We start from the raw sequence: 14,210 nt of genomic DNA, 5'->3' as shown, positions 1-14,210 counted from the left end.
GTCTTCTGCTTGATTGATTTCCATGTGTCTGCCCATTCAAGCGTGGCTTGAACAAAACATTAAAACAAAGCAATGCATTGAATAAACAATCAGGGTTTTCAAAAATAATGAATCCCAAAATACAGATGTTGCAAGACTTCATTTGCAATCCTCACCTCAGATAAATTAATGAGGTAATTAACTGCAGCCCCATTTTAAACATACAAACACTAGAAGGGAAGCTGTGATTTTTCACAAATTAGTGGCAGCACATAACTATTTACCAAAGCCCAAGGCAACCACTTCAATATGCTTGTTTTAGTTCAAGTCCACGTGTAGCTACACCGGTCCAATAAATAAGGCCATGAACATACTGATGTCTTTTTGACAGTTTATTCTCTCCCTCTCGCTCTCATTCTCCGAAGACAACGTGTAAACTATATTAGCAAAATGAAAGCACATACTAAATATTAACACACATATCACAAAAGAGAAACATTTACCGTGTGCGCCTCTTGAACCCTGTAGATTATGCTAACGGCCGGCATGCGTTGCCATGGCCATGCCTTCTGACCTGACTGTGGTCATGCGACCCACCGACCACATCCCAAATGTGAACCATTCTTCATTTCGCTATCCAGATAATACTCTACATTTTACAATTGTCTAATTACACTCAAGTTTACTAAATCATAAATTGATAAGCAAGGCACACAAATGAACATCCAAATATAAACACTTCTCAGACCGTTACACTCCCACCACATTACTATGATTTATGAAACCTGTGTGAATAAATCTAGTCATTTCAATAACCAAGGTGGATTATATGTGAGGTACTTTAATTCCCCACACTGGTAAGTGTTCAAAGGATTTCTACGGTTCCATTAGAACACGTCTTAGTTGTTTTCTACAAGTACAACTAGTTTATGAATAGGACTTTCGAGAATGGATTGTTTAACTGGTCTTTTTTCCTTCTTTCCAAGCTTCCTGTTTCCTATTTTGAACTGTGTCTTTCCTTGCTTTGTGTCTTTGTCCTAATCTTCTCACCATTTTTACCTTTGGCATCCTCTTTAGGCTCTTTATCAGACTCATGACTCTTATTTCTATCTCTACTGTGATCAGACTGACTGCTTTTCTTTCTTATTTTGGTCTTTGCTCCTCGAGCGACCTTTTCTGTCCTCACTTTTGTCTTTGTGACTCTTCTCTCTGCTTTTTGACCTCTTACTCTTCTCTTTACTTTTACTGCAGATTTGAGATTTATCTTTTTTCTTTGCCTTTTTTTCTGTTTGCAATGCTTCTCATCCTTTTCAGCATTGTCCTTTTCTTTGCTTTTAGATCTGTGTGAACGGCTTTTCTTCTCTTTTATCCAAAAGTATGCAATTTCAAATGTTAAACAAAATAGAAACTTATGAGTGACTGAAACCAGCAGATATGTTTTAATGACTTTACCAATTATCAAAATGGTTGACGATTACATTTTTGAAGATGACGTCAATTTATTTTTTCAGCCTAAATTATTAAGGACATATAACGATTAAGATAAGCGATAAATGTGATATGTGATAAATACCACATGCAGGAATTGAATGAAATTATTTTATCCTGCAAAAATAAACTAATAAATACTACATAATGTATGTATTATAATGTAAATGATAATATAGACATACAGGCAATTTTATAAAAGAAACATCATTTAATTTGTGGTGGAAAAATATCTCAGGTACATTCCACTTGAGATGATGAATTTGATAAGCACATGATATACCAACCAAGAGGCGCTGAGAATGACTTAAAACTAATTTAATTTTTGGGTTTAGTACATGTTAGTCTTTGAGTTCTTCTTCCTTTGGGTCAAATGTTAACTCCGCCAGTTTGGTGTACGTGTCAAAGTGCCTGGAGGCCAGGTAAGTGCCAAAGACCGCCTGGAGCAGAATCACCGCTCTCATTTTCCTCAGGACCGGTTTGGAGAGGTCCATCCAGTACCGGAACATGTTGCCCTTCTCTGGCATCGGTGCTGTATTGTACCTGGATGCAAGCCCAAAGTTCACAGGTAGAGCCAGGAGGATAGGGTACAGGCCACCACCGAACACGCCAACAAGTGCACCCCGGATCAGGGCACAGGTGGGACAGTTGAGATCCCCGGACAGCAGGGGGCCGGACACTGCACCGTTGTAAAGGGCAAATGTTGTCAGGAAGGGCATCACGGCCAGCGGCAGGCTGGAGGAGATGGCCGCCTGCGTGACATTCAGGCCTCTGCGATACAAGCTGTTGGATATCAATCCTGCAAGAGCCCCGTTCCCCGCCAGATACAAGGGTCCGTAGAGGAAGAGTTTCTTATCAAAGTCAGGCAGTCTCTCGAAGTTCTTCCCCAGCATTTCAGAAATAATAGCTCCGGTGAGGGCATTTCCAGAGACCCTGTCCTTCTGCGTATTTTCCGACATCTTCAGATTAATGTTTTTAACCAAAACACCGATCTACACTTGGCCTTATTAAGAGGTCTTCGTTTACAATTTCAAAAAGTCAGTAAATACATTTAGGTAAGGTGGTCTTCAGTATGAACACAGGGCGCAGACATTTCTTTCCCACAATTCAAAGCGAAGGATCGTGGGTCTAGTTAGCCTGCGTTTAGTATCTCAGGCAAGTTGTATAATGGGCCGTTTACTCCATTGTTTTTTGAAGTGTGTTTGTTTAATCCAATTCTCGGTCTGAACAAATGAATGTAGATGGAAATTATGGAAGAAAACTTAAAAAAACAAACAAGGCATGGGTAAGAATAACCATCATCCAAATAAATTTGAACTGTATCAAATTGTGATATTGTTTGAATGAATGGTGGCCTAATGCCTTTATGTCTAAAGGCATTTAGGTCTTTCTTCTCCTCTTTGTGTGACCATAGAAAATGTACATATATGCTCAAGTAAAATAGACCAAAAATAATGTGGGCTGTTAAAGCAATATTAAAACAAGTAGCCTACTAAATATTCTGCCCGATCATCAAGAGAGGAGAGAATGGATTAATGCATTTTAAACAGTGGATATTGTACATTTCCATGCAATGTTCAACAGGGGACATTGCACATTTTACACGGGAGCCTCTTTGGCTTTGCGCTTTATTTTACCTGTAAGGATAAACTCAGGAAAGAAAAGCCCATGTTTCATAGCAGGGGGCGTTGCTATTGCGTCATTGGATTTGTTTGACGACGTTCAACTTCCCTCGGAATCAGGCACAGATCGCCATCTTTGAAGACGGCTAGTCGGAACCTTTTTATCCTTTGTTCGCATTTTTAACATAACCTAACATACACTATCGAATCTCATTAATTGAAACACCAGGTAAGTCCACTTCTTGAATCATGGTTAGCTGACACTTAATTATGTTGCCAATAGTTAAGCCATGGAACATTCCCTTATATTTTTAGCCAACTTTAGCTAGTTAGCTTTCCAAAACTCGAAGTACGGCCGCCATGGCAGATCTCTGTCGCTAATTAGCTGTGACTTGCTACGAGAATTTATTCCATCGAATACTTTTAACAGGTTAAGTAGGAATGTTTGGGTGGCACTAAATATAGTTTTGACAGTAAACATCGCTTGTTGCTACTAGTCACATTTTAAAATGTATTAATGTCAAAGGTAGGCTCACTCACTTAATGTGCGTGTTGTTGTGGCTAAAGTTTAAAAGCTAGCATTAGTTAGCCTGCTCGACGGGCCTTTGGGTCGACGACTCAATGCTTTATTTACGTCGAGCCAATCGACTGGTTAACCTTCCAATTAAAGACTTAACAAAGATATTTGCCTCATTTTGAGTTGCAAATTACCTTATGTCATTTCAGCAATCGATTAAGATTTGGATGGTCGAAGTTTCTGGAACTGCATGATAACTGAAGATCTACGGCCTGACATCGCCCTACGTCGGCCAGCGTTATAGCTTCTCCACGTTTTATGCCACCCGTATGGCATTTTTATCAACCTACGTTTAAAATAACGCTTTATCCGTTAGTATTTTAGTTTTTTATTATTAACGTCATTACTTGTAATGCACTGCAATGTTTTCAACCTGCTAACGTTGCGCAATTATTATGAAGAATGTTCTGTTTTGCGATCGTTTTAGAGCTGCAACGGACGAGCACTTTTTCGGTGTGATCTTATTTTTTATGAAAAGTTTCCCCATTGATTCATAATGTTAATACCTACTTAAAAACATTAACCAACAACGTCTTGTCAGGGCCCAAATTGGGCAGTTTGACACTGTCCAACACTTGGATATATTTATATTTTTCAATGATATATATATATATATATATATATACTTGTTCTCATTTGAGAAGATGAAGCGAGAATCTGGCTACACCCCCACCAAATGCACACTAGGCAGTTGAATGTTCTTTTACATTTGAGCAGCATCTCTGGAAACAATCCCCCAATGCAGTAAAATTCCATTTTGACCTGTTTCCCATGTCTTTCAGATGCGCCAGTCGAAGCGAATGCGCTCCCCAGGTGTCTGGCTTGATGAGTATAGCTGGGAGGAGAGAATGGATTGTCGTAAGCGAAAGAAACAGTTTTCACATAGCAGTGAAAGAGAAAACAAGTCAAGAAGAACTCAACTTCACCACCGGACCTATGACGGGTAAATATCTTTCAGTATTTCTTTTTGTAAAGTACCATTTTCAAATTTTGTATAACCTTCATTTTAACTGAGGAGAACATTATTCATTATATCCAGTAATGCCCAGGAGAATGGCTAAGTGTTAAATATACTATAATTTCCACCTGGGTTTTGTGGAACAAATGCAATGTATGGACCTCCTGTGGAACAGCTGTTACACAAATATTTTATAACATATGGGAACATGCACAAATAAAGGATATATACTGTCTACTACTTTATCCCCAAAATCATATATGTAACCCAACATCGAAATGGCAGATATGTCAACAATCCGGTCAGATCTGCATTATTTCAGATTTGTTGTTCGTGTGTAATACATTACATTGCATTTAGCTGACACTTTTATTCAAAGTGACTTGCAATAAGTGCGTTCGACCAACAAAATACAAACTTGAAGAAAACAGAATCATATAAGTACATCAGGTTTCATAGAGCTAAAACATTTCAAGTGCTACTCAACTGGCTTTAGATAAGCCAGCCCTTTATTAGTATATAAGTGCTTTGTTAGTAATTCTATCGCTCGAAGTGGAGTCGAAAGAGATGAGTTTTCAGTCTGCGCCGGAAGATGTGTAAGCTTTCTGCTGTCCTGATTTCAATGGGGAGCTCATTCTGCCATTTTGGAGCCAGGATAGCAAACCCACGAGTTTTTGCTGATGGGAACTTGGGTCCCCCTCGCAGTGCGGGTGCAGCGAGCCGTTTGGCTGATGCAGAGTGCACGTGCTGGGGTGTACAGTTTAACCATGTCCTGGATGTAGGAAGGGCCAGATCATACCTGTCTTAATATGCAAAATGGATGCTATTACACTGGTTAAGCTAGTTAGAGAGCAACTATTTAGACATGTAGATCATTAAGATTTGAATTATAGTCATTCTGTGAAAATGTATAGGATAATTCCCTCAATACGGTTTCTACGTTTTAGATTAAGATTGAGTTGTACTGCCATGGTTTGAGCTAGGGATGCAAATTATCGATTAATTCATTAATCATTAGTTGATTGACCTTATCGATCGATTAACGATTAACTGATATAAACGGCTTTTTTCCTGAGAATGTAAATTTCTCACTGTATCGATAGTGTCTTTAACATAAAAAGCTAAATAGCGATAGAATTACTAACAAAGCACTTATATACTAATAAAGGGCTGGCTTTCTAAATGCCAGTTGAGTAGCACTTGAAATGTTTGGCTCTATGAAACCTGATGGACTTATATGATTCTGTTTTCTTAAAGGTTGTATCTTCCTGGTCGAATGCACTTATTGTAAGTCGCTTTGGATAAAAGCGTCAGCTAAATGCAATGTAATGTAATGTAATGTAATGTAAATATTGCTTATTTACTGAATAAAAATGCATGCTATATTGCACAATTGATGTTTTATTGTACCAGTTAGGATAATGTGCAGATAATGGCATTTATGTAGTTTAACAAAATAAATTAAGCACAGAAAATTCAAATACATAAAAAAATAATTGTGCACTGGCTCACCTGTCGCATGTGAAACATTAAGCAAAATAAAATTAATTTTAAATAGAAATCTAAACAATATGGGTAGGCCTAGCCTACACAATATTAAGCCTACAAATTATAATCTGGTTAACTACATATGTAAAACTTGAAACATTAGCAGCAGCATTTATAATCCCCTTTGGTCTGAGAAAGGTAACAGTAAGATAACTAGCCCTGGAAACTTCAAATATATTCTGAACACAACTTAAATCATCCCTGAGGAAGGTGACAGTAACATTAGAGGGCGACCCTTAGAACACTCAAATGAAGATATAGGCTACCTCTCCTGAAACAAAAACATTCCTGTCTCAATGTGTTTTGAATAGGCTCCTGACCTAGACCCCTCTATTTTTGTTCAAGAAAATAAGCATATTAACGTGGTCAGGAGTAAGTCGTGTGCGCAGCCTGTTTACAGTCAGGCCAGCTGCTGAGAATACACGTTCTGATGGGACAGACGTGCCCGGTATGCACAGATATCGTCGTGCCACATTTGCCAGCCTCGGAAATCTTCCTTCATTGACTTTCCACCATTCTGTGGGACTGGAATCAAGGAGTGGTGAGGCATCCTTCAGAAACATGTCCACTTCCTCTTTAATGTCATCGTTGCTGCTGGTGGTATAGTTTTCACCCAGTAGAAGAGTCATAGCAGAAGTGTGTCTCTGAAGTGTAGCTCCCTGGACTGGCACATCATCTCCAGTGGTGGCTTCATTTGTTGATGTGGAGTCCACATGTTCCATAGCCAGTTCAAGCAGTTTGGTATTAGCTGAGATCCTGCTTGCTGGGCTTAGAAATCCCAGGTGCTTATGCCGTGGGTCCAGCATCGTTGCTATCATTGGTGTTGTTGATGTGAGGTCTTCAGACTCAACCTGTTAAAATTAAATAAAGGAGAAAGCTAGCATTAGAGTTTTATTTAATAAGGTTTGACATGACAAGGGTACAACTGCATAAAAACGCAGTTTACACTGTGACAATGTGTTGGTGATAAGTGATTCACCCCATAATCTGTTATATAGCTCAAATGTGATCGAAGAGTTTAATTAATTAATGGCCATAGCTTACCTTCATCCGTTCCCCCAACGAAGTGCGCACTTTAGATTTGAATTCCGCCACTCTGTTGCTGTCTCCATTTGCCATCTTCAGATGCGTGTTAATCAGACTAAATGTGATGGGGTACGTGTTGGATATGGATACCTCCGTCTCTGCTGACATTACAGTAGTTGCACATTGGAGAGCCTCTAGTGCTGGCGCTATGTCCTCCATAAGCTGCCAGAAGTCGTCTCTCAATTCCAGCGTCCTCGCATCTGAAAGCTTGGTCTCTGAGCGGTCTGTTAGCACAGCACACACGGCCCATCGCTGTTCTACGAGTCTGCCAAACATCGCATGTACAGAGTTCCACCTGGTCTTACAGGACTGAATGAGCCGATGAGCTGGTAGCTGCATTTGTCTTTGTTTTGCTTCTAGCGCTTTCGTTGCTGGTGTGCTGTGATTGAAGTGCTTGACCAGCCTGCCAGCAGCTCCAATTACTCGGTTGACACCAGCAGCAGCGAATCCGTCATTGACGGCCAGATTTAAAGTATGAGCAAAGCAACACACTGATTTCCAACTGACTCGTGCGGGGTTGTTTGCTGAAACAATGTTCCGAGCGTTGTCGTGCACACAGGCTACTACACGGCCGGTGAGTCCCCATGACTCCACAGCCTGGTTCAGTTTGGCAGCTAAATTATCAGCTGTATGTCTCTCGGATAAGCTCTCCGTAAGAAGGACTGCCGACTTTACCTGCCAGTCGTTTTCAATATAGTGGCAAGTAATCGTGATGTAGCTTTCTGTAGTCAGTGCTGTCCAACAATCCGTCGTCAGAGCCACATTAGCCGCGGACAAACATGTTTTTAGCTTAGCCTTCTTAATTTCGTAGCGTGCTTCCAAGTTGGAAGTCACGGTCGCTCGCGAAGGGATGTTATATCCTGGCTCCATGAATTGTATCAGCTCCCGAAATCCCTCGGCCTCGGTGGTGCTAATTGGCATTATATCTCTTTCAATCATCCCGCAAATTCTCTGAGTAATGCCGTCTGCTTTTCTTTGGTCGCATACTCGCCTTCCCAGCACAGCAGCAATTGTAGGTTGTGAAGGCGACGGAATGGCTAACGTTACATGCAAGTTGTTCAGGTGGTATCTTAACGAACTTGTAGAGCTGTTGTATTTAAATGTAGCACCGCAAAGTTTGCATTGTGCGTCTTTTTCATCGTTAATTAATCTAAAATGCTCCCACACTCCACTCCGTTTTGACCGCCTCATCATTGTTTGTTTTAGTTTTTTTGCCGCCTCAAGTTTGTGACAGGTCTCGCGAGAATCTCGGGTCACGTTCAAGTACGTCCTGTGGGAAACGGTCTTAGATTACAATGTTCAATTAGTCACAATTAATTTAATTTAATCGAGTAAATTCTTTTCGACAATTAATCGATAGTCGATTAACCGTTAACATCCCTAGTTTGAGCTGAACTTTTAGTTACATTTATAAGACTTCAGTTTAGTAAACAACCAGTCCTTTGCCTGTGCTACAAGGTAAGTCTTGTATATCCATTCCTTTTGTGTTTTTGTAATTAAATACACTTAGAATAAGAACCCAATTTCCCTCAGTTTGCGATGTTAATACGTTTTGCAATTCTCTCTTTGTTGATGGCCCAGGGGTAGATGTTTCCAGCTCTACTCTAATTTTAATTCTGTAGGGGGGCAGACTTCTTTCTGGAAGACAACTGACACCAGCAGGGTGCCAGGGCTCTAGGGGTTTCTTGATCCCTTTTAGATGCTAAGGTGCTAACATGGCCGGCAGTGTGGATGTGCTGGAAGCCATTGCAAACATTCTAATGAGACCAACCTTAATAAGCAAACTCTAGGATTACTTTCAGCAAGGCATATTAAAGGAACTGTTGGCAGGTAATGGAAAAAGTTATGTTTTATAAGCAACAAACACATTTCCCTGGCCTTGATAAATATGGTACAACACAGTTCACTTGTAGAGTAGGTATGCAGGTGCAGAATCACAGAACATATTGCACAGCACGTCGTGGTGAAAAGCTTTCAGCATCTTTCCTTTCCTCACTGTCAGCAAATGTGGCTTTCTGTCAGGTTGAACAGGATTCAAGGAATGCTTACAGTTGCCAATGAGATGGCTTTATGAATGTTATAACCGCCTGTTAAGTCACATGTTGAATTTGCATACCACAAAAAGCACTACCTACGTAGTGACGGACAGTTAATATAATTCTCTCTGAACCATGGCCTCTCATTAAGCAGGACGTTGGGTATTTGGTGGCTGCAAATCAGCTTGTTGCTAATTACAAACGTGACATAAAAGGCTCAGGGTAGAGTGTCAAGCAAGTGGCAGACTATTAGCACCATCATATGCAGTCTTCATTCGAGAGCGTTATCACAGACAGGGAACCAGGCTGTTTCCAACCTGACTTTCTGCTCCCTGGTTTTGATTTGTTTTGGTCCTTTTTCTGTTTGACTGCAGGCATTACTTGGAGACCCGCAGCCAGAACCGTAGGCTGGATTCTTGGGAAAGACCCACACGGGATCCCAGTTTTGGCATGGCCTGTGAGGAGGACAGTCGTGAAGGGACCTACAGGGACAGAGAGCGTGACTGGCACCACTACAGCAAGTCGTCCGGGCGCAGCGGTCGCAGCAGGCGAAGCAGCCGCCGGCAACGAGGGCGCAGGCGGAGCCCCTCTCGCCCCAGGTCCTCCACGGTACGGGAAAATCCTTCTCCACGCTTCTCCCCTCTCCTGTCTTTTTCACCAAATCAGATGGGCCATCATGGGTGTTAAGCCAATGCCTAACACCTTTCTCTTCGTCTCTATGTGTATCCAACTCTTAACTATTTAAGCATGATTTTCAATAATGACAAGTAGGGGGTTCAGCAAGTAAGACCCTGTGAGTGTTAAAAGATTTTCTATAGAAAAAATGGACCCTGTTTTTGTGCTTAAATCTTAGTTTGCAGTAATAGGACGTGATGGTAAATAATGTATTTGTTTCGGAAGAGTTACAGAGAACTACATGTAGATAGACTGTCATCAATCAAGTTCAGTTTTTTTCTGTACTACTCTGAGAAAGTCTCTCATCTGAAAATCTTGTTGCCATGTTTTTCTTCTGTAACACACACTATGTGGTGGCTGCCGCCCAATTTCTCTGACGGGGCTGAATTTGAATTTGCTGCTCCGTCCTCCCGTCCATTCGCCTGCCGGTGTTACTGAACGGGCCGAATCTATCCACCCCTACACCTCCCCCCTTGGCCTGGTTGAATGAATGACGATGTCGCATTGTGGTGGCTGACTGATGGGTTATTGATGTGATGGCGGTTCCGGGTGCAGAGGAGGAGCCAACAGCGCAGGAGCAGGAAAAGATCCAGGAGTGTTGAGGATGATGACGAGGGTCACCTCATCTATCACAGTGGAGACATGCTGAGAGCGAGATGTATAGAATATATACTTTTTTTTTCTACTGTTGATCACACTTTGTGTCTCTCACTCTCTTGTTGTCTGGTTTTTATTTCTAAACATTAATTTAGACGCTGTTGTATTTTGGCCAGTAGACTTAATACTTTTTTTTTTTTTTTTTAAATACTGCTTGTCAGTGTAACACATTTAGCATTGAGTTGCAGTCAAGTGTTCAGATGCCTGTTTATAGAAGTGTAGCTAAACAGAGCAATGAAACATCAGGCAGTGCAACAGCCTAAAGGCAGTGCTTCACCTTTTCTGTTCTGTGGTGCTAACTTCAGCTTTCTATTTTCTGTAGATGAGATTGTGTGTACTCTAGGAGAAGGGGCCTTTGGGAAGGTCGTCGAATGCATTGATCACTCTAAGTACGAGAATATTCCTTACAGTTCAATTAAAATTAAAATAAACTCACTATCCCACAACTTTGATATTAAAAGTATGTTGTGTGTTTCCAGTGATGGAGCTCGATTGGCTCTGAAGATCATTAAAAGCATAGACCGCTACCGTGAGGCAGCTATGGCTGAGGTAGAGGTGCTTGAACAGTTGAAGTCCCTCGACTTGGATAAGAGATCGTAAGTCAGGCCACTAATACAGATCACCACCTAGTGGTCAATGTATTTTCAGAATTTACAATCTCAAGAAACTGACTGCATGTCCTCTCCTCCTCTCTAGTGCTTGCGTACACATACTGGAGTGGTTTGACTACCACGGCCACATTTGTATTGCCTTTGAGCTGCTCGGCCTCAGCACCTACGATTACCTCAAGGAGAACAATTTCCAGCCGTTCCCCATTGAACACATCAGGCCCATGGCGTACCAGATCATCAGAGCTGTGCGATGTGAGTGACGGACACATTTGTAAATGGAGAATACAGTTTTAAGGATTGGTTTTGAATGTGTGTGTGGTCTTGTCTTTCAGTTCTGCATAAAAACAAGCTGACTCACACTGACCTGAAGCCTGAGAATATTCTCTTCATTGATTCGGGATATAATATGCAGTACAACCCTGACCTGGTAAGGATCTTACATTTTTATCAAGAACATTCTTCTTCTGAAGCATTGGCCACATTCTAAAATGTTCTGTTATTTTGTGCAGCTGTTTTATAGAATGATGTGTTTTTGTACTCAGAAACGGGATGAACGGACGTTGAGGAACCCAGATGTGAAGCTTGTGGACTTTGGTAACGCCACATATGAGCACGAGCACCACACCTCTGTGGTGTCGACCCGTCACTACCGGGCTCCTGAAGTCATTCTAGGTATGTGGCGGTTTTTAACGCATCTTATGCAGATCCTTCAGCAGAGACATGTCTTATTCAGGGAACATTGCCTCTTTCAGATCTGGGCTGGGGCCATGCCTGTGATGTCTGGAGTGTGGGCTGCATTCTCATTGAGTACTACCTTGGAAATACTCTCTTCCAGGTAAGACTCATGGGGAACGGCTTTAACCAAGTATTACAAGTAATGAATAGGTTGGGTCTCATATCGTCCTTTACGAAAAGCTTGATTTCCAGCATATTTAGAAGATCGTCTACACGTTCACTCGTGTAAAACCAACTATTGTTTAACTCAAATGTAACAATACTGTCATCATATGTGTTGTCTCTTAGCGTTTCATATCAGACAAAGGACAAAACTTGAGCTAGCATTTGATTATCATAATTACAATATAAAAATCATATTTACAGTTGGTAACAAACGTATTAGCTAAATGTAATGCTGTGGGTATAAAGAAGCAGGGTTTTTCTAATATCAACTATAATAACAGTATGGTAGGATAAAGGCTTCCAGAGCCTGGATAGTTTTGGTTTATGTACAAGTAAGAATGCTAGCACCTTAAGCACTGTCAGTTACCATGGCATTTTGCTAAGAGTGATATTGTTTTCTCCTTCAGACTCATGACAGTAAAGAGCACCTTGCTATGATGGAGCGAGTCCTGGGCCCCATCCCAATGAAACTCATGCAGAAAACAAAGTATGTGGATTTTAAACTATTGATGTGTTTTGTTACCATCTTGCTTCCTCCTGAACATATACAATGCAGACAGAATTTAAAGAAATGTTTCTAACTCGTAGAAACGGTTTTATCTTCGTGTGTACAGGAAGCGGCGGTATATCCATCGGTGCAAGCTTGACTGGGATCCACAGAGCTCTTCTGGGAGATATGTCAAGAAACACTGCAAACCCCTCAAGGTAAGAGAATGTGTCTGTCCATGTGGCATGTAGTTCACACGTATGATATGTAGAGGACAACCATTTGAATTGCATATAAGTTAGCTACCTTTTTTGTTTCTAAAAAATATCAGTATGATTTGTTTATTTAGTATTCTTAGACTAACTGTCACCTTTTTTTTTTTCCCCATCAGAATTACATGCTGTCTAAGGGCGAGGACCACCACCAGCTGTTCGATCTGGTAGAGAAGATGTTGGAGTACGACCCAGCGACGCGCCTCAGTCTGGAGCAGGCCCTGCAGCACCCCTTCTTCTCCTGCTACCGCAAGAGCAGCAGCAAGAGCAGCCGCAGAAGCACCAGCAGCAGCAAAAAAGACTGAAGCTCTGTCCTGTGACCTTGGTCAGGGCCTGGCTGTCACCATGACGTTTCTCATGGTGACAGCGCAGCCTCTACTTCCTGCCTCTCCAGGAGAGGTGTGGCCTCGCTGACTGTATCAGTCCTCTGCCCTGCTCTGCTGTGTCCTCTCCTACGCCAGTGTGTTCTTACTCAATCAAACTCATCAACCAGCCCTGTTATCTTCTGTGGCCATTTCCGATGTAAGGAATTCCCAAATTGATTTATATTTATTTGCTCATTTAATTCTGGTAAAAGCCTTTTTTTAAATTCAAGTCCAATTTTGTCCATTGTCTTTCTGCATTGTGAAGTGAGGAATGTACCAGAATGAGATTAGGTTTACCCAGCATCAGCCTTACCAGTAGTAATTTATTCAGCACTATGGATGTAAAAAAAGCTATTGCGGGCAGAAAATCCTTGTACATACATTTTGTTATTGATATTTCTTTTTTTTCACTGATTTTTGCAGTATTGTGTACATTTTTCTCAATAAACGTGAATAGATGATAATAATCCTGTGTGTGCAGTGATTGAGATGTTCAGTTGCAGTAGCTTCATGTAACCACCGGGTGGCAGTAAAAAGCTTTCAGGTTACTGCAAGAGTGCCGCCTGATGAGCACTGTGGGCTAACATGGTCGTGGCAAAGCATTAACTGAAATTATGGATGGATCTTGACCTGGAGCTCCTAGCACGGCGCCAACAGAAAATGTTTAATGCTATTAACATTGTACACCACTTGTAGAATGAAAAGCTGCACCCTTTCAAAAATGATAATTAAGTAGAAATTGGGTATAACAATGAAACTAATGGAAATAGAAAATTGCAATAGAAACACCTTTTAATCGTTAATGCTAACCGCACAACACAGTGCATTTAGCCTTTTCATTTAACCCATTTTAGTGTTATGAGCAGGGATGTGACCTTGCTCCTCAGTACCAGTCCACACTGCGTTTCCATACTCATGGGGACCCTCTGCTTCCGTCAGGTCATATAGG

At 41.2% G+C, this 14,210-nt stretch overlaps 3 protein-coding genes across 4 annotated transcripts; 1 reads left to right on the top strand and 2 right to left on the bottom strand.

Annotated features, from left to right (window-relative positions):
• Window positions 1–356: 356 nt before the first annotated feature.
• Window positions 357–2,607, bottom strand: tmem126a (transmembrane protein 126A). The gene has a single exon (XM_079671817.1). The coding sequence runs from the start codon at window positions 2,424–2,426 to the stop codon at window positions 1,809–1,811; it is 618 nt and encodes a 205-aa protein (XP_079527943.1). The 5' UTR covers window positions 2,427–2,607; the 3' UTR covers window positions 357–1,808.
• Window positions 2,608–3,159: 552 nt separating this feature from the next.
• Window positions 3,160–13,728, top strand: LOC307033367 (dual specificity protein kinase CLK4-like). Of its 2 annotated transcripts, none has more exons than XM_079671795.1 (13): window positions 3,160–3,318; window positions 4,449–4,609; window positions 9,669–9,903; window positions 10,525–10,627; window positions 10,949–11,015; window positions 11,106–11,222; window positions 11,323–11,489; window positions 11,570–11,664; window positions 11,780–11,909; window positions 11,990–12,072; window positions 12,545–12,624; window positions 12,752–12,842; window positions 13,016–13,728. In XM_079671795.1, exons 2-13 carry the CDS (start codon window positions 4,449–4,451, stop codon window positions 13,199–13,201), a joined length of 1,515 nt encoding a protein of 504 aa, XP_079527921.1. In that variant the 5' UTR covers window positions 3,160–3,318; the 3' UTR covers window positions 13,202–13,728. The 2 variants fall into 2 exon arrangements, with proteins under 2 accessions (XP_079527921.1, XP_079527922.1); XM_079671796.1 differs by lacking the exon at window positions 3,160–3,318 and adding an exon at window positions 3,845–3,977.
• Window positions 6,008–8,638, bottom strand: LOC307033366 (E3 SUMO-protein ligase ZBED1-like). The gene is made up of 2 exons (XM_079671794.1): window positions 7,217–8,638; window positions 6,008–7,023 (listed from the first exon to the last, which is right to left on the bottom strand). Exons 1-2 carry the CDS (start codon window positions 8,450–8,452, stop codon window positions 6,493–6,495), a joined length of 1,767 nt encoding a protein of 588 aa, XP_079527920.1. The 5' UTR covers window positions 8,453–8,638; the 3' UTR covers window positions 6,008–6,492.
• Window positions 13,729–14,210: the final 482 nt, after the last annotated feature.

The sequence above is a fragment of the Notothenia rossii genome, assembly GCF_949606895.1.
Source record: "Notothenia rossii genome assembly, chromosome: 3".
Classification (NCBI taxonomy): Eukaryota; Metazoa; Chordata; class Actinopteri; order Perciformes; family Nototheniidae; genus Notothenia; species Notothenia rossii.
This window is presented reverse-complemented; position numbering and strand designations above follow the sequence as displayed.

Coding starts and splice junctions, on each gene's coding strand:
- tmem126a (XM_079671817.1), bottom strand. CDS start 2,426: ATGTCGGAAAATACGCAGAAGGACAGGGTCTCTGGAAATGCCCTCACC.
- LOC307033367 (XM_079671795.1), top strand. CDS start 4,449: ATGCGCCAGTCGAAGCGAATGCGCTCCCCAGGTGTCTGGCTTGATGAG. Junction 11,016..11,105: donor GAATGCATTGATCACTCTAA/GTACGAGAATAT, acceptor GTGTGTTTCCAG/TGATGGAGCTCGATTGGCTC. Junction 11,223..11,322: donor CTCGACTTGGATAAGAGATC/GTAAGTCAGGCC, acceptor CCTCCTCTCTAG/TGCTTGCGTACACATACTGG.
- LOC307033366 (XM_079671794.1), bottom strand. CDS start 8,452: ATGATGAGGCGGTCAAAACGGAGTGGAGTGTGGGAGCATTTTAGATTA. Junction 7,024..7,216: donor CGTTGGGGGAACGGATGAAG/GTAAGCTATGGC, acceptor TAATTTTAACAG/GTTGAGTCTGAAGACCTCAC.